Source organism: Rattus norvegicus, chromosome 10 (genome assembly GCF_036323735.1).
Source record: "Rattus norvegicus strain BN/NHsdMcwi chromosome 10, GRCr8, whole genome shotgun sequence".
Lineage (NCBI taxonomy): Eukaryota > Metazoa > Chordata > Mammalia > Rodentia > Muridae > Rattus > Rattus norvegicus.
In genome coordinates, this window is record NC_086028.1 from 15,837,827 (window position 1) to 15,855,582 (window position 17,756).

The following is a 17,756-nucleotide window of genomic DNA, read 5'->3' on the forward strand; positions in this document are numbered from 1 at the left end:
TCCTGCGTTCAATTCCCAGCAACCACATGGTGGCTCACAAATATTTGCACTTGGTTTTGATGCTCTCTTCTGGTGTGTCTCAAGGTTGCTGCAGTGTAGTCATATAAATAAATAAATAAATAAATAAATAAATAAATAAATAGATCTTGTTTTTTTTCTTTTAAAAGAACAAGACAGGAAACAACACTTTTCCATAATCTCTGCATCAATTACCCCCCTGGGCCTTGTGTTTCTGCCCTGATGTCTCTGACTTACAGATATAAGATGAAATAAATGCTTCTCTGTGCCCACATCACTTCTGGTCATGATATTTTGTCACAGCCATAGAAATGCTAACCAGGACAACTGTCTGACGAAAACACAGTAGCAGGCAAGGGAAGTGCCCTTGTGAGCTGTTGTTTTAAGGAGTCAGAGAGACTCCAAAAACAATGTGAGCTCTTGTTTTCGCCTTCCCCTACGTCCCAGAGAGTTAAGGGAAGTCCTTCCTGCTGAAGACACATTTCAGTGTGGACATAGGATTCAGAGGACTCATGCTGGATTGGACTTGAAGGCTTCCTCACTGATCTGGCCAAGGTTAAGGGCATGGATCTGTAAGTCAATGTCACAGGCCCTCCACAGTGGAGAGGGTCTGAGCCTCCTCTGATGCTTGAGGATATGTGAAGATGCTAGGACTGGTCCTCCAGCGGCTGCAGGTGGGACTCTTGTCACCGCCCAGCTCATGTCCTTTGGAAGTGTAGTTTATAGATCCCTTCTTTCTACTCTATTCTAAAAGTTGATTCATTCACTGTGTGGGGTCTCCTTCCTAGTTAGCTACACTTTCTGCAGCTTGGAGCAGTTTGGTACACAGGAGACCCCTTCCCATCCCCAACACAGAACACAAACAAACAAAAGGTTAGATAAAAATAAAAGAACCACAATGGAGCCATTTATGGTGGGGCATGCCTTATAATCCGTCATGCTTGGTGGGGATTGGGGGATGGACAGAGATGAGGGTGGGAACACAAGTGTGAGGAGTTCAAGACCAACCTAGTTTGTACGATGGATTTGAGAGGCCAGCCTGGATTACATAGAGCATAAAATGTATCTCAAAGGCAAAAATGAATTAAAACAACAAAAACAAGGGAAGCTGACTTTCCTATGAGGTTTTCCACACTAGTTTAGCTGTAATTCCAGTCTCTTGGAACCTTTTGTTTGATACTGCGTGTGGGGTATCTTTCTCCTGTGCAACTCTGCATACAAGACAGCAATGCAGTCCCGGGGAGGTTTACTCAAATATTGTGAATTCGAAGAAGGGCAGGGGCAAAGACTACACCGCTGTGTATCCTCAGTTCAGCGATCCTTGGAGACCAGTGCCGAAGTCACGTGACCCAGAAACTTGTCCAAGGAGGCATGCATCTCCGGGCTGAAGTCTCCGGGATAGTGCCGGGCAAGAGTCACCAGCAGACAGTGGCTAAAGAACTGAAGAACGAGAAGCGCCCCGCCTTGGGTTTATCTCTCCGGAACAGCGAGCCTTGAAGGGACCCACATATCCAGCAAGGGCGGGTGCAGCTCAGTCACAGGACTCACCTGAAAGTTAGCAGGGTCCACGCGGAGCTCGTGTGCGTGTAGGTCACTGAGAGCAGACAGAGAACCAGGCAGGTCGTCCAGGTGGTGGGCAGCGAGTGTCAGTGCATCGGCCACCTTTTGGGCATGGGCTTTAACCTGGCTGGAACCTGGTTTCAGGTCCAAGTGTGGGAAGTAGGTTTTGGTGGATGGGAAAGCCAGGAAAGTCCTGTGGAAAGATTGAGGGTTGGACGCAACCGGACCCAGAGGTAAGGAGAACCCGCTTTCACCTCGCAGTTCATTGGAAGGTGAGCCCGAGGGCGTACCTCTCCAAGGCCTCGGTCGTGTAGATTCCAACATTGCTACCCATCTTCTTCCAGAGCGCGAGGACCAACCTGTGATCAGTTTGGGACAGAGCCATCTTCACTGAACTGTGGCTGTGCGCTCCGTGCCCTGGCTTCGCCCTCTGTGCCCCCTGGCTGCGCTCCAAGAGGTTCTGAAACCCATGAAGCCGCCAGGGGGCGCTGGATCGTTGTAGGTTACTTGGGAGTTTCCTTGACAGGCAGCCCTCTGTCTCTCTAGGCTCCTTTTCCAAGCCATACATTTCAAAGTATTTCCTGTACGGATAATGGCATCTAATATATACTATCAGATTACGATGGACTTTAATGTCTAGTTTGGCACTGCTTATCCTGCGCCCCACCCCTACCCCGGAGTCCTTAAGACACTTCGTATATTTTCTTTCCGTTCTTACTCATTTTGAAAAGGATTGACTTGTCTTTCTTCTTGGTGCATTTCTCCTTGGAGGAGCACATACCCATACTTACCTTTTTTTCCCTTGAGCACGTCTCCTTTCGTTAAATATTCCATAGTTAAATCTGCATTTAAAGGGGCTGGAGAGATGGCTCAGCAGTTAAGAGCACTGACTGCTCTTCCAGAGCACCGAGCTCACATTCCCTGCACCCACGTGCCTGCTCCCCGTTGTCTGTAACTTCAGGTCCAGTGGATCTGAAGCCCTCTTCTGTCTCCCACAGACATGCAAGCGATGCATGGGTATCCATGCAGCCAAAACGCCCACGAGTGTAAAATAAAATAAGAGATTTAAATCTACATTTAAAAGCCCTTCTAATCTAGGTCTTGTGGGCAGGTACAGATTATTCCTAGCTTTCAAGAGGCAGATGCAAAAGGATCTCTGTTAGTTCAAGACCATCCCTGTCTACAACATGTTGCTTTCCAGGACAGTAAGGGTATATGAGGCCCTGCCTGACTCTGCATGCATACAAGTATGTATGTACTATTTACGTGTATATATATATGTATGTATTACGTATGTATGTACATATCCAACCCTGAGTTCAATTCCCAAACACTGCATAAACTGGGCATGGAGGCACATATCTGTAATTTCAGCATTCAGGGGTAGAAGCAAGAGGATCGAGAGTTCCAGGGCGGGCTGGAGGGATGGCTCAGCAGTTAAGAGAACCTCTCAGTGGTCTTGAGGTCAACTCCCAGCAACCATACAGCTGCTCACAAGCATCTGTAGTGGGATCCAATGCCCTCTTCTGGTGTGTCTGAGACAGCTACAGTGTACTCATTTATAATAAATAAATAAATCCTTAAAAATAAGAGTGCCAGGGCATCCTTGGCTATTTAAAATATTTGAGGCCAGCCTAGGCTACATGAAGCTCTATTTGAAAGAAAGAAAGAATGAATGAATTAAGGAAAGAAAGAAAGAGAGCAAGAAAGAGAGAAAGGAAGAAAGAAAGAGCAAGCAGGCATTTCTGGATGGGCTCTCTGTTGCCTACCCACATGCTCATATGTTGTCTGTTTTTAGCTGTTTTTCCAGTAGATCCCACACTGAAGTAAGGGAGGTATTAAGAACTTTTCTAGGGTTTGGGGATTTAGCTCAGTGGCAGAGTGTTTGCCTAGCAAGCGCAAGGCCCTGGGTTCGGTCCCCAGCTCTGAAAAAAAAAAAAAAAAAAAAAAAGAACTTCCCTACCTGAGAGAGCGTGTGATTCTTTGGCTTGGGAGAAAAGACATGGCTGTCATTGAGGAGCTTGGGATGGACTAATGCCCAGACTCAGAAGCCATGTGTCTTTGTGTGTGTGTGTGTGTGTGTGTGTGTGTGTGTGTGTGTGTGTGTGTGTGTATGTATGTGTGTGTGTGTGTGTGCATCCATTTATGCTTTTTAGCTCTGAACTTAGTCCCATATTTTTGGTTGTGAATCTAGCCTTTAATGGCTGACCTACCTCTCCTGCCCCTGATCCTTGTCTTTACTGCCCCATGGCTAAATGTGCTGGAGGCTTCCCCACACCAAACATGACACCGTACATGCAGAGAGACAGGCACACAGGCTGCTTCCTACTCAGGCTTTATTCAAAGACCAAGAGGTATAGGTGCAAGGGAGGGAAGAAGGGCCTGGTCAGAAGGCAAGCCCGGCAGGAGGCGGCTTAACGGTACTTGGAGGTCAGCACAGTGCTCACAGAGGCAAGGAATTTGTCCAGAGAGGCGTGCATGGCGGGTGTGAAATCTCCAGGGTGGTGGCAAGCCAAGGTCACCAGCAGGCAGTGGCTCAGGAACTGCAAAGACAGGAAGGGTCAGTCCCTAGTAGTAGACACCCTGCTGGGTAAGCTCCCCTTCCTGGAACACTGTGTTCCCTGCCCTGGGCATGAGGAACCCCTTCCCCCTCCCTCTGTGCCCCTCACCACTGCCCCAAGGGATCCTTGGAGGTCCCAGGTGCCCCCTGCCAGGTCTGAGCTCACACCTTGAAGTTGACAGGATCCACACGCAGTTTGTGGGCATGCAGGTCGCTCAGAGTGGACAGGGCACCAGGCAGGTCTTCGACGTGGTCTGCAGCTTTGGCCAAGGCATCAGCAACCTTCTTGCCGTGAGCCTTGACCTGGGCAGAGCCGGGGCTTACATCAATGTGAGAGAAGTAGGTCTTGGTGGTGGGGAAGGCAGCGAACATCCTGTGAGAAGGAGAGATAAGTTGAGGCCACGGGAAAGCACACTTAGGAGCTGCCCACTGAGTCCCTGGTCCGGTTTGGATCCTGCTGTCCTTAAAGAACAGGGTCCTGATCTCACCTCTGTAGGGCCTCCTCGCCATATTCACCACCATGGCCACCAATCTTCCCCCAGCAGTTCTTGATGTTGGTTTTGTCATCTGCAGAGAGCACCATGATTGCTTCCTGAGTCTATAAGAAGGAGAATGTATTGACCCTGCAGCAAGTTTCATTTATATGTGCAGGAGGTAAGGACACGCCCTTGGAGCAGCTGTCATTGGCTGGCCTGTGATTGCTCTCCCCAGCAAGGCTTGTCAGGACCCTGAGAGGCTGGGCTTGGGGATAGCCTCCCCTGGGTGCGGGGAATCCTTATCAGTTGCCCAGAGGCTTCTTGCCTCTCCTATGTCTCCAATGACTGGTGCTTGGGAAGAAGTTAGGATCCCCCTGCCTTGGGCAGAGAATCGAGTTGCTCAAACCAAACTGAACCAGTGCCCATTCCCTACCCCCTCCTCCCACTGGGTCCCAGCTTCACACACCCCTTCCCAGCCCACACCCTGCTTCTGACCTCAGCCCCAGGCTTCACCCTTTTTCTGAGAAAACAGATAGGATGCTAGCGACCCACTGAGCAGCTCTCTCCCTGTCCTTTTTCCTCTCTTCCCTCTCTGTTCCTCTTTGTCTGCTCTCTCCTCCCCTGGCTCCTCGTTTCTTTTCTTTTCCCTCTTTCTCCTTTTCCTCCTTTTGTGTGACCGGGTCTTGCTCTAGTGTCCAGGCTGGCATGGACTCTGACTTCATCTCCCAGCTCAGCCTTCTGGGTCCAGGGAACTGCAGGGCTGGTCAGCAGACTCTTTGTGACTTAGCTGCCCAGTGCTACTGTGGATGAATAAGGCAATGCTGAGAGCTGGTGTCACACAGGGGGAGCCTCAGGTACTGGTGGCTTAGGCAGGGGGAGTGTTTGAGCCCAGATGTTGAAGATTGCAGCCTCTCCAAAGAGAGACTCCATGTTTACAACAGAAGCAGTCAGTAATACAGAAGCTGGGTTGTAAGCAGATAGCACAATGCTGGCTTTGCATGAGGAAGGTTCTGGCTCCAGTCTCCTGCAGTGCAAAGAGAGGGGGAAGAATGACAACAGGAACATGAGGCAGTGGTCAGTGGAAACTCCTGGGCTCAGTTCCAACTTCCCTGACTTGGGGTGAGGGAGAAAGCAGAGGGATTAACTCCCTAATTGAAATCTCATTAAAAAGAAATGTCTGGGGAGTCTAAATGCCTATCCATTTCTTTTTTGTCCTCCCTTCCTCCCATCCTCTCTCTCCCTCCTCATTTCATCCTTTCCCTTTTATCTAGTCCCCCCTGCTTTTTATCCTTGGCACTGCTATTTTATAGCCTCCTCTGGTCTTTACACCCCACATTGTGGGGGCCAGCCGTGAACTTTTTTTTCTCCCTTTGTGCTTCCATTGATGTTGAACTCTGATCTTACTGCTTCTGCCTCTCAAGCTTTGGGGTAACAGTTGTGCACCAGAACACCTAGGTTGCTTTCTTTCAAAGCTGAACTTGCCCTTGAATGACTTATTCAACTCATTGTGGAACTGCCTCAGTTTCCATAGTAGCTGGGACCATTACCCTAAAGCTTTGTTTTGCTTTGCTCAAGGTTTAGCTGCTTTGGGTCAATTCAATGATATTTTAGTGGAGGTGGCACATCTTAGGACATTCCTCCTCAGTTAGCTGAGAGAACCAGCCTGAGAAGGTTGGCCTTCCCAGGGTATAGAAACTTTCCAGCTGTTTCCACTTGTTCCCCTCTCCTATTGCAACTGCAGAAAAGTCCTTGGGCCCAAACAGTGGAACCAGGGTTAAAGCTGACAAGCTAGTGACACAAGCACCCCAGACAGATAGGTTGCCACCCAGACAGCCTTTATTCAGGACTTGCAGGTATGGAATGGAAGGAGGGACTGGGAGGGCAGGTGTTCTGTGTCTAAGGTTCTGGTTCAGTAGTATCTGGAGTTCAGCGCCTTAGCCACAGGTCCCAAAAAGTATCCAGAGAGAAGCCACCTCTGGGGTGACTTCATCTAGCTGGAGGCTGACATCATCAGATATTATGAAAAGAGGTACCATTGGCCATTTGTCAGGGACAGTGGAGAGCTCCTACATTCATTTTCTGGAATCTTTGGGGTTGGGTTCAAGTTCTTAGACCTCCACCTGTTTATCTTTCTAGTTCTACCTGCCTCCTTGCTGCCTTTGAAGTTGGCCTGTGACACACACAGCTAGAGGACATGTCAGAGCTGACAAGAGAGTGGGGAAATTGTTCATTCCGTTCACTTCGTGGCATAGTGCATGGGCTGCCCTTTGGCCTCGGGTCTTGACTTAGACAGAGTCCGGGTTCTGATTGCAGTTGGGGAGGAAGGTCTTGAGGAAATTCCTGAACATCCTATGAAGAGAAGTAGTGGTGGCAGGTAAAGGGGAGTGGGCAAGCACAGTTAGGAACTGCAGACAGGACTGAAGGGTAGTATTTGCTGTTCAACCCAGGAGTTAGAGCAGGGGACAGGGCAGGAGGGAACCTCCTAACAATAATCAGACCCACACCTTTCTCCCTAGCCCTCGATAGCCCCAGTGTTGTTACCACCAACAGAGAGAACCATGGTGGGTTCTTTTCTGACTCTGTGTCTGAATGGATTTGTGGAACACTGCATGTTTATGTACAGTGTGCAGAAGATGGATGGACATGGATGAGGTAAATAAAGTATCTCGGTAGGTATGAGTGTAGCCAGTTTCCTGGTCTGAGCTCATTAATCTGGGGTGTGCCTTACTGAGACAGTACAGATGGGTGGGGTCAGGGTTTGATGAAGCTCCCACAGCTGCTTTAATGAAATCTCTCAGTACTGTGCAGGCAGAGTCCCGGTTTTCTTTCTTTCTTTCTTTCTTTCTTTCTTTCTTTCTTTCTTTCTTTTTTTTCTGTAAACTATCATTCATGCCTTCTGTTTCTTGCACAGTTTCTAGAATTTTTTTTAAAAAAGTATGGATAGAGTTTATTCAGGGCATGGGGAGGGGAGTTAAGAGGGTAGTGGGGGCAGAGAGAGAGAGAAAGAGAGAGAGAGAGATTGAGGAGAGAGGAGAGAGAGAAGAGAAGAAGTAGAAGAGTAAAGGCTGTCCATTAGCATGTGGAGAGAAGGGAGAAAGGGGGAAGAGGGTAAGAGCAAGGGAACAAGAGAGCAAGAGCTTCTAGAAACTTCTAAATGCACAATCCAACCTTATGTGGCCCAGACTCAGACTGGCTTGGGGAGAGGAGTACAATATTTAAATTTTTAAATTACATTGCTTGCTTGCTTGATTGTGTGCATATGTGTGCACACCAGTGTACAATGGCCCATGTTTGGGAGTCAGAGGACAACTTGTGGGAGTCGTTCTTTCCTTCTATCATGGCAGTCTTGGGGGATTTAACTTCAGTCAGCAGGCTTATGGCAAGTGCTTTTACTGGCTCAGCCGGCGCACTGGCAGGCAACCTTATATGCCTTCGTGTATGGTATTTTCCCATACTAAAGCTATTACTTGTACTTGTAAGCAACAGAGTGTGTGAAGCTTCCTTCCTCCCTCTGGTCTGCTAGTTCTCAGGCAATTCAGGGTAACAGGCCCTCAGCACCAGCTACTGGAGTTCAGGGAGCCATGGACAGGGTATCCCTTTTCAGACCTGGCATTGTGAAAGACAAGGACTAGTGCTCAGAATACTGATGGGTGCCATCCTGGAGACTGGATGGATTCAGTGTTTACAGAGCTCTAGAACCTTGATCTCTTTAGCCTTTTTCTTTGCAAGCAAACCACAGGAGCCCGTGATTTTTGCTTCCTAGCCAACCTGGGCCTGGAGTGTGGAGACAAGACTTGGATGAGGACACCTCATGGAATTGAGCCCCGAAATTTAAGTGTCTAGGCTCGGGTGGAGAGCTACTGTCAGGTATCTACTGTGTGTTGTGACCTCAAAATAATTTTAAAAAGCCAGAGGGCTCATAGCAGTTTGCCCTTTAGCTCAGACATGCACAGAAACAACCAGCTTGTCAATGGGATCCGTCTGCCACATGTGGCCATCAGCAATCCCCACTCTCCCTATGCTGTGAAGCTCCGAGGGAGAGGACACCTGCAGAGAGAGAGCATACTAGGAAGGAAGAGGAGTGGGATCCTGGGCCCCCCAACTCTACCAGGCTTCAGGTCATACACTCGATCCCAGGAGCTTGGTTCCACATTTGTTAGTGAAAGTCCAGAGGAGTGGCTGCTAGAAGTCCCAACAAGGGAGAGGAGGGGAGAACGGAGCATGAGGAAATGTGTTTGGGAATGGTATGATGTGCTTTCGTGCCAGATTTGACTTGGAAAAGAATACACTCACCTGCCCCCATCCAAGCTCTCCCTCTACCCCAAGGTCCTCCAGGGACATAGGAAGGTAAACCTTCAGTGGGCATTTAAGAAGTCTAGGAGACTCTCTGAGGGATACTGACCTTCTTTGCCCAGCAACAGAGAGGTAACCTGTCTAGCTCTCCAAAAAGTCACACAGCATTTTGAAGCCTCTGCTAATCGGTGTGCACAGACCAAGGCTTAGCAGTATTTCTCTCCCAGGACCAGAGAACTTATCCTCCTCCACCTGCGAGATCTCCACAGTGAATTCACCCTGCAGATGGGAGGCCAGTACCACCCTGGAACACGGGAAGCAGTTATAGGAAGAGAGACAGGCCATCCTTTCAGCCGCTGACTCTCCCCGAATATGCCCACCTGATGTCGGCTGGATAGGTTCACAGGAAAGTTGGCAGGGTCCCCAGGAAGCAGCAGAGCTTGTAAAAGCTGCACATGGTTGGTTCCGATGGGGCAGAACCACATACATAGTCACAAATACACATCATCTGAGGTTTAACTGCAGCACCTCTTTTAACTAAACACACATTTAGTTGTGGGACTTCTTGGTGTTTGTGAATAGTGAGCAGGTAGGGCAGCCATGTGGTTCCCCCAACCTTAACTGCCAAGCGCCCGGTGGAAACCTCAGGTGAGCCTTGTGCCCCACATCCCTGACAGGGTAAGGCTGGTCTTGGCTTGCTTCCTGGGGACCACCTGCCATCTCCATGCAAGTTGCAGTTGCTCCCCTAAATGTGCTTGGTGGCGGACAATCAGAAGCAATGTGGCACACTCTCGGGGGTGTTGAGTTTGGCACAGGAGTGGAATGCTCTAGGGGCCACAAGGATGAGCCTCTTCATACAGCGCTCCCACACATGGCCCACCCTGATCTGCTGAGCTTAGCAGGAACACAGAGCCCAGCCCCTCTGCATGTCTGCAGAGACATGCCTAGAGAGAGGCCAAAGGATGGGGCTTCTGTCATAGACTCAGTCTTGCGTATGCCTTCCCTTTGAACTCGCAGAAGCTGTAATTACTCCTATGAAGGCAGTTACTGGAAAATTGTTATCCTTTAGGGACAGGCACACCCCCTACCTGCTTGGGGGGCAGAGTTGTGAAGTTGTAACATCGGACTTTAAAGAATTCCTGACATCCAGCCACCACACTGTGTGAAGCGATTTGGGAAGATGAGGAGAACTCCAGCTGCAGCTGTGACTGTGGGGTGCTCTGCTTCCTGCCTGCTCTGACTCTGGGGTTCTCAAGATCCTCCCCCAAACACCTTAGGAATGTCTTCTTTTTTTTTTTTTTTTTTTTTTTTTTTTTAATGTAAAGCTTTATTTTTTTTTTTTTTTTTTTTTGGTTCTTTTTTTCGGAGCTGGGGACCGAACCCAGGGCCTTGCGCTTCCTAGGCAAGCGCTCTACCACTGAGCTAAATCCCCAACCCAGGAATGTCTTCTAGTCCGTGTTTAACTATAGTGTTCCTGCCAACCCCCGGTGCATCCTGTAGCATCCCCATCCCTGTTTCCCTCTGAGACTGAATACACAGGACCAGTTATTTCTTTCGTCAACCATTTATTGGGGATTCTGGGAAAGACCTCAGGGAGGGTTCAATGAAGGGGAGGAAAGAGGTCATAGCTGGTCTTGGACTCGCGGCGATGGCACTTAGCGGTACTTCTCAGTCAGGACAGAAGACAGGATGGACATGAACTTGTCCCAAGCTTCGTGGACCTCAGGGGTAAAGTCGGCGGGGAAGTGTGCAGCCAGTGTGACCAGCAGACAGTGAGACAGGAGCTGCGGAGGGAAGGGAAGTTCAGTGCTCAGTGCAGCAGAGACCCAGCCCACTTTTCCCCTTGTCTCTTTCTCTGCTGACCTCTCCCTCCATTCTCACAAACTCACCTTGAAGTTGACCGGGTCCACACGCAGGATGTAGGCGTGTAGCTCGCTCAACTTAGTCAAAGCACCAGAGAGGTTGTCGATGTTCTTAACCGCATCACCCACAGCGGCCAAGATCTTGGAGCCGTGGGCACGCAACTGCTGAGACCCATGGTGCAGGTCGAAGTGTGGGAAGTAGGTCTTCGTCTGGGGGTAGCTGCTGAAGAGCCTGGGGGGGGGTCGGGAGAAAGCGTTAGTTTTACAAGTGTTGGTTAGGGGAGGCTAACCAGGCTCTTGCCTTGGGCTCAAAATTCAAGGTGTACACAATTTAAAAGACCTACGAGACAGAAAACAAAATAGTATTTTACACAGTGTTTAAGGAAACGAAAAAAAAAAGTACGTTGAATAATACAAAAAGCATCTGGAGAGAAGGCTCAATGGTTAAGAGTATTTACCGCCCTGAAAAGAGCTCACAGCTAACTCTCTGTAACCAAGGTGCAAGGGGATCTGATGCCTCCACTAGCACCTATTCTCTCTCTCTCTCTCTCTCTCTCTCTCTCTCTCTCTCTCTCTCTCTCTCTCACACACACACACACACACATACACAGAGTAAATAAATCTTTTCAAAACAGCCCCAAGAATGATGTTTCTATTTCCTGTTATCCAAGGCTTCATGTGGCTAGGCCCTGTATCTCCTCTCTGTCTGTAGCTGGTTCATTCATCCATTCATTCCTATTCATTCAACAAATACCTGAGGAGCCACATGGAAGACTCTGAGGTCTGTGGTTACCAGTCCACCTCTTCTAGCAGCTTGTCTGCCTGCCCGGACCCCCTCCCCAAGAGCATGGAACTCACGGTCCTCTCTACATTTTTTTCTCTTTGCTTCTGTCCTTAAGGTCCTGACCACACCTCATGACCTCTCTTCAATGACTTCTCACTGTCTTCTCCTTGTCATTTTGGTCTTACCCGTCCCTCTTCTGACCCATTTACTCAAGCCGTGGTGCCTGGACTTACCTCTCCAGAGTCTCAGTGCCAATGGGCTCTGCATGAGGCGCCATTTTGTCCCACATGGACATGATGATAGCTCTCTCATTCTTCATCAGAGACATGGTGGCGGCGGTAAAGGCTGGAGGCTGTGCTAGAGCTGAATGAACTCAAGATTGGCCTGATGGTGCTCGGCCACAGTGTCTCCTTATATACACATGGTCAGGGGCCTGTCAGGCCATTGGTTAGGAGAGGGGAGGGGGCTTGCAGGGTGGAGCCTGTTATCAGAGCCAGCAACAATGGGAATCAGGGCCTGGTGGGACTGTGAGGGCAAGTGCTATCGTCCCTGCCCAACCCCCCATGGCCTTAGGAGGGGTGTTGGAGTACCACACAGAATCCAGGAGAGATAGGGGCCCAGCCATGTCAGGAGGTCCCTTCCTGTGTCCAGATCTGCACTGTCCTTCCTCATTTCAGAATCACAAAATTGTCTGTGCCATCCCTGTCACCTAGTTTCTGTGACTCTTGGGTTCCCTCCAGGGAAGCAATAGTCCCTCTCACTCACTCAGCACCGAGGGAAGATCATGGAAGTCCGCTCCCACCAGGAGGAAGGGACGGGTCAACAAAAGAAAACGGTCTTCAGCATAGCCCTCCATTCCAACCAGTTTCCAACAAAACGCACGACTCTTTTAGTTTGACCTGCGGTTGGGTTGCTTTGTTCACTGTCCTGGATCCACACAGATGTAGTTCCACCATTGCCACAGCCTCCACAGCCACCCATTTGAGGCCTCCTCTTCCTCTTGCTCCTAACCCAAGCCACACTAATTCATCGTTTCAAAAAAAAAAAAAAATGCGCCCAACTGGAACCAGACGGCGTTGTATTCTTTTAAGACTGGCTTTCTTTCCCCTCGCACAACGTTCTGCAAACTCGTCGGCTCCCGCGTTTATTGGCAGTGGGCTATTTTTCATTTCGTGGTGTGAATATACAGCAGTTTATCCTCCGTCCACATCCCGAGAGAGGTCTCTGAGTGAGCACAGAACTCCTTTCCTCTACACCCGTTTCTGTAGATTCATCTGTATCTGACGGCAGAAGTCCTGGGAAATGCAAAGTGTACATTTAACTTTATAAGGAGTTTGACACACTGCTTTCACGAGTGTCTTTACTGTCCTATACTCCTATGTATCAACAACAGCGTCTTCGAATCCTAGCTGTTTGACAGGTAAATAGCAATATAGCATTGTGGCTGAAAACTGCGTTTTTCCAATGGCCAGTGATGGAAGATCTGTGTGCCTGTTTGCCACAAGCTTACTGCTCAAGCATTTTGCCTACCTATAAAAGGTACCTTGTACACGTTTCAGCTGGGCCATTTTCTTAACTAGTGGTTTATGGGCATTCTGAATGTGATCTGGATGCATTATTTTTCGGGTTGGGGGAGGGTCAGATATGCTTTTTTTGCAAATACTTCTAGGTTTTCATTTCCCAGTTCGTCTTTAACTTTTTTTCATGTATCATTTGTTTTGTGTGTGAAGGGCTCACGTGTGCTCATGTGTGGAGGCCAGAGGATGACTACCTCACACTGTTAAGCCTGGTTTTACGTGCCTGTACCCACTATGGCATCCTACCCAGCCCTCAGTTCATTTTAACAGTATTTTTTTTTTTAAACAGAGTCAATGTTTTAATTTGGATCAAGTCGAATTAATCAAGCTTCTACTTAGTACTCATTCTTTGGGGGTGGACTTAGTATTCTTTGGGGGTGGACTTAGTGGTGAATGATTTTTTTTTTTTTTTTTGGTTCTTTTTTTCGGAGCTGGGGACCGAACCCAGGGCCTTGCGCTTCCTAGGTAAGCGCTCTACCACTGAGCTAAATCCCCAGCCCCAGTGGTGAATGATTTTAATGCCAACACACAGGAGGCAGAGTTAGAGGCATCTGGGTGACCCTGAGGCCAGCCTGGTCTGCATAGCAAGTTCCAGGTCAGCCAGGGCTACCTAGTGAGATGATATCACAATTAAGCTAAGTGGAAGAAAGAATTCCCACCCCGTTTCTTGAGTCAAGGTCTTACTGTGCAGCATTGGCTGTCCTGGAACTACATAGCCTGCCTATGTAGACCAGGCTGGCTCTTTTAGATCTGCCTGTTTCTACTTCCCTAGTGCTGGGATTAGAGGTGTGGGCCATCATGCCCAGCTTAGGAAAGAATTCTTTTTTTCTTTTTCTTTTTTTCGGAGCTGGGGACCGAACCCAGGGCCTTGCGTTTGCTAGGCAAGCGCTCTACCACTGAGCTAAATCCCCAACCCCAGAAAGAATTCTTTTAAAACCATGCTTAAACATTCACTGCCTAACCACAAAACACAAAGATTTTTTCTTATATTTTCTTCTAAAGGTTTCATGTTTGTATAGGTGATTCATTTTGAGAGCTAATTTTTGTAGGAAGTGTGAGGGTTAGGACTGTATTATTATTATTATTATTATTATTATTATTATTATTATTATTATTATTTGGTCCATAGATGTCTGTTCCACTGTCAGTTGTTGCAAAGTCTCTAATGTTTCCATGAAATTCACTTCTCACACTGATTGGCAACAAATGTTTAAGCAGGGGCCCTGTGCTTGCCTAGCATGCCTGAGGCTCTGAATTCAGTCTTCAGCTGTAGTCTCCCCCACCCCATGCTAATTAGCTGCGGTTTCTCTGCATCTTGGCCAAGACAGAGTGCAAACATTAATTAGCCATATTTTCACTACGTTTTAATTATTTGTTGTGCCATGGCACACAACTGGAGGCCAGAGGATACCTTTCCAAGGTCTACTGTTGTCTTCAACCATGTAGATCCTAGGGATGGAACCCTGGCCAACAGGTGTGGCAGCAAGTGCCTTTACCCACTGAGCCTTCCTGCTGTTTTTGTAAGACAGTTTCCCCGCCTGCCCCTCTATGTTTGATTTACATATCCACATTTAACCATAATGATACTGCCTTGATTACTATAGCTTTAAGGCTTAAAGTTGGGTAATATCTTGCGGAATAAGAGAAATAATTTTTATTCACTATTTTATTTTTATTTTTATTTTTTATTTCTATTTTATTTTTGTTTTTTTGAGACAGGATTTCTCTTTGTAGCCTTGTCTGTCCTCAAACTCATTCTGTAGGCCAGGCTGGCCTCAAACTCACAGGATCCACCTGCTTCTGCTTCTGCTTCTGCTTTCTGAGTGCTGGGTTAGTGGTCTGTGCTACCACTGCTTGGCAAAAGTTATCCGAAGTATGTTTTTAAAATTATAACCCAGGGGGTTGGGGATTTAGCTCAGTGGTAGAGTGCTTGCCTAGCAAGCGCAAGGCCCTGGATTCGGTCCTTAGCTCCGGAAAAAAAAAAGACAAAATAATAAAATTATAACCCTGGGGTGGTTATTAATTATAACTTGTGGGGTGGTGGTGGAGAGATGGCCCAGTGATTAAGAGCACTGACTGCTCTTCCAGAGGTCCTGAGTTCACTTCCTAGCACCCACATGGCGAATCACAACTGTCTGTAACTCTAGGATCTGACACTCCCACATAGACATACTCACAGGTGAAACACAATGAACATAAAATGAAAGCAAATAAATTTTTAAAAATCATAAAGAGGGAAGTAATTGTAAAAGGGGCAAAAAAATTCTAACAAACAGTATTGTAACTTTTAAAAACTGACTTCTTTTACTTAGCATGATACTCTATTGAGTTCTCATTGTGCAGTTGGTTCCTTTGTGTTTATTCCCTTACTTATATTTATTATTTCTATTAATGTGTGTGTGTGTGTGTGTGTGTGTGTGTGTGTGTGTGTGTGGTTGCAAAGGTCTGACAACACCAGATAACTTGGAGCTCAGAGTTACAGGGGTAACTGACATGGGTGCTGGAAAACTAAACTAAACTTGGATCCTGTATAAGATTAGCATGTGTTCTTTTTTAAAAAATATTATTTATTTCATGTACATGAGTTCACCGTAGCTGTCTTCAGACACACGAGAAGGGGGCATCATATCTCATTACAGATGGTTGTGAGTCACCATGTGGTTGCAGGGATTTGAACTCAGGACCTCTGGAAGAGCAGTCAGTGCTCCTAACCACTGAGACACCTCTCCAGGCCCTCCTTTTTATTTGTCAATGTGAATATACAGCTGTTTATCTTTTTATTAGCTAATGGATTTTTGACTATTTCCTCAGAGGAGACAAACACCACCAGATGTTGATGATGATTGTGTGTGACCCCAGCCTTTGGGAGGCAAAGTCAAGCAGATTACCACACATTGGAGGCTGGGCTACCCAATAAATTCTGCTCACCACCCTGAGTTACAATGTGAGACTTGTATCAGAAACAAACAGACAAATGTGGTAAAACATACCACTTACAGCCACTTGGGTGGCCATAATAAAAAAGACAAGATAAATAAGGATTTTAGTCCCAGCACTTGGGAGGCAGAGGCAGGCAGATCTCTGAGGAGTTCCAGGCCAGTCTGGTCTGCAGAATGAGTTCCAAGACAGCCAGAGCTACACAGAGAAACCCTGTCTTGAAAAACAAGCAAGCAAGCAAACAAACAAACAGACAAAATAAAAATGCTCGAGAAGGGGGTTGGGGATTTAGCTCAGTGGTAGAGCACTTGCCTAGCAAGTGCAAGGCCCTGGGTTCCGTCCCCAGCTCCGAAGAAAAGAAAAAAGAAAAAAAAAATGCTCAAGAAGATGTAAAGAAACCGCAGTCTTGATAAGATGCAATGGGGCGCACTGGGAAGAAGTTTGGTAGTTCCTCAAAAAGTTAAAGGCAGTGTGCAGAGTGTGGTGGCCCATACCTTCCATCCCAGAACTAGGGAGGTAGAGGCAGGAAGATCTTGGTTAGCTTGAGACCAGCCTGGTCTATGTAGGGAGTTCCAGGACAGCCAGGGTTATCTTATGTAAAAAGATCCTGTCCATAAACAAACAAACAAACAAATGAATGAATAAACAAATGAATAGACCAATGGGCAGCCAGCCAGCCAGAGGGATAGATGGAAGTTAAAGGTGGTCTTACCATATGGTCCGGTTGTATTTCCATTACTGAATACACTCAGGAGAAATGAAACATGGGGGAAGTGTGTTCATAGCGAGCGCATCACTATGGGTTGTTTCTTTCCAATGCAACAGTTGGGGTTGGTTGGGGATTTAGCTCAGTGATAGAGCGCTTGCCTAGCAAGTGCAAGGCCCTGGGTTCCGTCCTCAGCTCCAGGGGAGGGGGGTGTACAACAGTCATTATCTTTTTGATCATTTAGAATAGCCAATAAACTGCAGGAATACAGTTGTTCAAGCCTCTCTTGAAACTATGGGCTCTAGTGTAACCAACTGCTGGCCTTCAGTCAGGGCCATTGCAACAATATTACCAATCACACCCTGAAGTGGAAACAACCCAAATGTCCTTTCTTCTCTCTCCTTCCTTTCTTTCCCCACTGCAACTCTGACAGGGTCTCACGCATCCCAGGTTAGCCTCAATCAAACTCCCTAGGTAGCCATGGGTGACCCTGGACTTCTGATCCTTCTGCCTCTACCTGCTGAGTGTTGAGACTGCATCACAATCTGTTTGTGTGGTGCTGGGGATTGAGGCCAGGGCTTCCTTCCTTCATGTATGCCAGGTAAGCACTTTTCCAACTGAGCCACATGCCCAGTCCTGACACATGCACTTTCAACGTTGGAAAAAGAACGGGGGACTTTTCCAATTGACGGTCAATGTGCATTTCTGCTGGGGGTGAGAGTTTCTCTCCCCAACATCTGGCACAGCTGGTCTTAGTGACCTTTATTTTAGCCTTTCTGGTCAGGTTGCAGTAATTCTCTCCTGGTTTCCATTTCCTTTCCCAGTGGTAAGTGAGGCTGTGCCCCTTTTTCATGAATTCACCGGCTACTGGATTTCCTCTTTCTGAAGAATCTAGATGCTTATTTTTCTGTTGTGCTGGTCTTACTAATGTGTCAGAATTTAAAAAAAATAGTATGGATATAATTTCTTTGTCAGTTTTACAA

At 47.6% G+C, this 17,756-nt stretch overlaps 3 protein-coding genes and 1 long non-coding RNA gene across 8 annotated transcripts; 1 reads left to right on the forward strand and 3 right to left on the reverse strand.

Moving 5' to 3' along the window:
• Positions 1-925: 925 nt before the first annotated feature.
• Positions 926-2,248, reverse strand: Hbq1b (hemoglobin subunit theta 1B). Of its 2 annotated transcripts, none has more exons than XM_017597613.3 (3): positions 1,938-2,248; positions 1,567-1,771; positions 926-1,458 (listed from the first exon to the last, which is right to left on the reverse strand). In XM_017597613.3, the coding sequence occupies exons 1-3, from the start codon at positions 2,144-2,146 to the stop codon at positions 1,330-1,332; spliced, it is 543 nt and encodes a 180-aa protein (XP_017453102.1). In that variant the 5' UTR covers positions 2,147-2,248; the 3' UTR covers positions 926-1,329. The 2 variants fall into 2 exon arrangements, with proteins under 2 accessions (XP_017453102.1, NP_001395656.1); NM_001408727.1 differs by having other exon boundaries at positions 1,869-2,013.
• Positions 2,249-3,897: 1,649 nt separating this feature from the next.
• Positions 3,898-4,754, reverse strand: Hba-a1 (hemoglobin alpha, adult chain 1). The gene is made up of 3 exons (NM_013096.2): positions 4,627-4,754; positions 4,307-4,511; positions 3,898-4,121 (listed from the first exon to the last, which is right to left on the reverse strand). Exons 1-3 carry the CDS (start codon positions 4,719-4,721, stop codon positions 3,993-3,995), a joined length of 429 nt encoding a protein of 142 aa, NP_037228.1. The 5' UTR covers positions 4,722-4,754; the 3' UTR covers positions 3,898-3,992.
• Positions 4,755-5,331: 577 nt separating this feature from the next.
• LOC103693292 (uncharacterized) lies at positions 5,332-10,204 on the forward strand. 4 transcript variants are annotated; one of them, XR_005490071.2, is made up of 4 exons: positions 5,332-5,468; positions 7,131-7,266; positions 8,378-8,481; positions 9,135-10,204. It is a non-coding gene; the product is annotated as an uncharacterized LOC103693292 (long non-coding RNA). The 4 variants fall into 4 exon arrangements; XR_594623.3 differs by lacking the exon at positions 5,332-5,468 and adding an exon at positions 5,543-6,467; XR_005490070.2 differs by lacking the exon at positions 5,332-5,468 and adding an exon at positions 5,543-6,467 and having other exon boundaries at positions 9,977-10,204.
• A 248-nt stretch (positions 10,205-10,452) lies between these two features.
• Hbz (hemoglobin subunit zeta) lies at positions 10,453-11,931 on the reverse strand. Its single transcript, NM_001172845.1, has 3 exons — positions 11,787-11,931; positions 10,797-11,001; positions 10,453-10,691 (listed from the first exon to the last, which is right to left on the reverse strand). The coding sequence occupies exons 1-3, from the start codon at positions 11,879-11,881 to the stop codon at positions 10,563-10,565; spliced, it is 429 nt and encodes a 142-aa protein (NP_001166316.1). The 5' UTR covers positions 11,882-11,931; the 3' UTR covers positions 10,453-10,562.
• Positions 11,932-17,756: the final 5,825 nt, after the last annotated feature.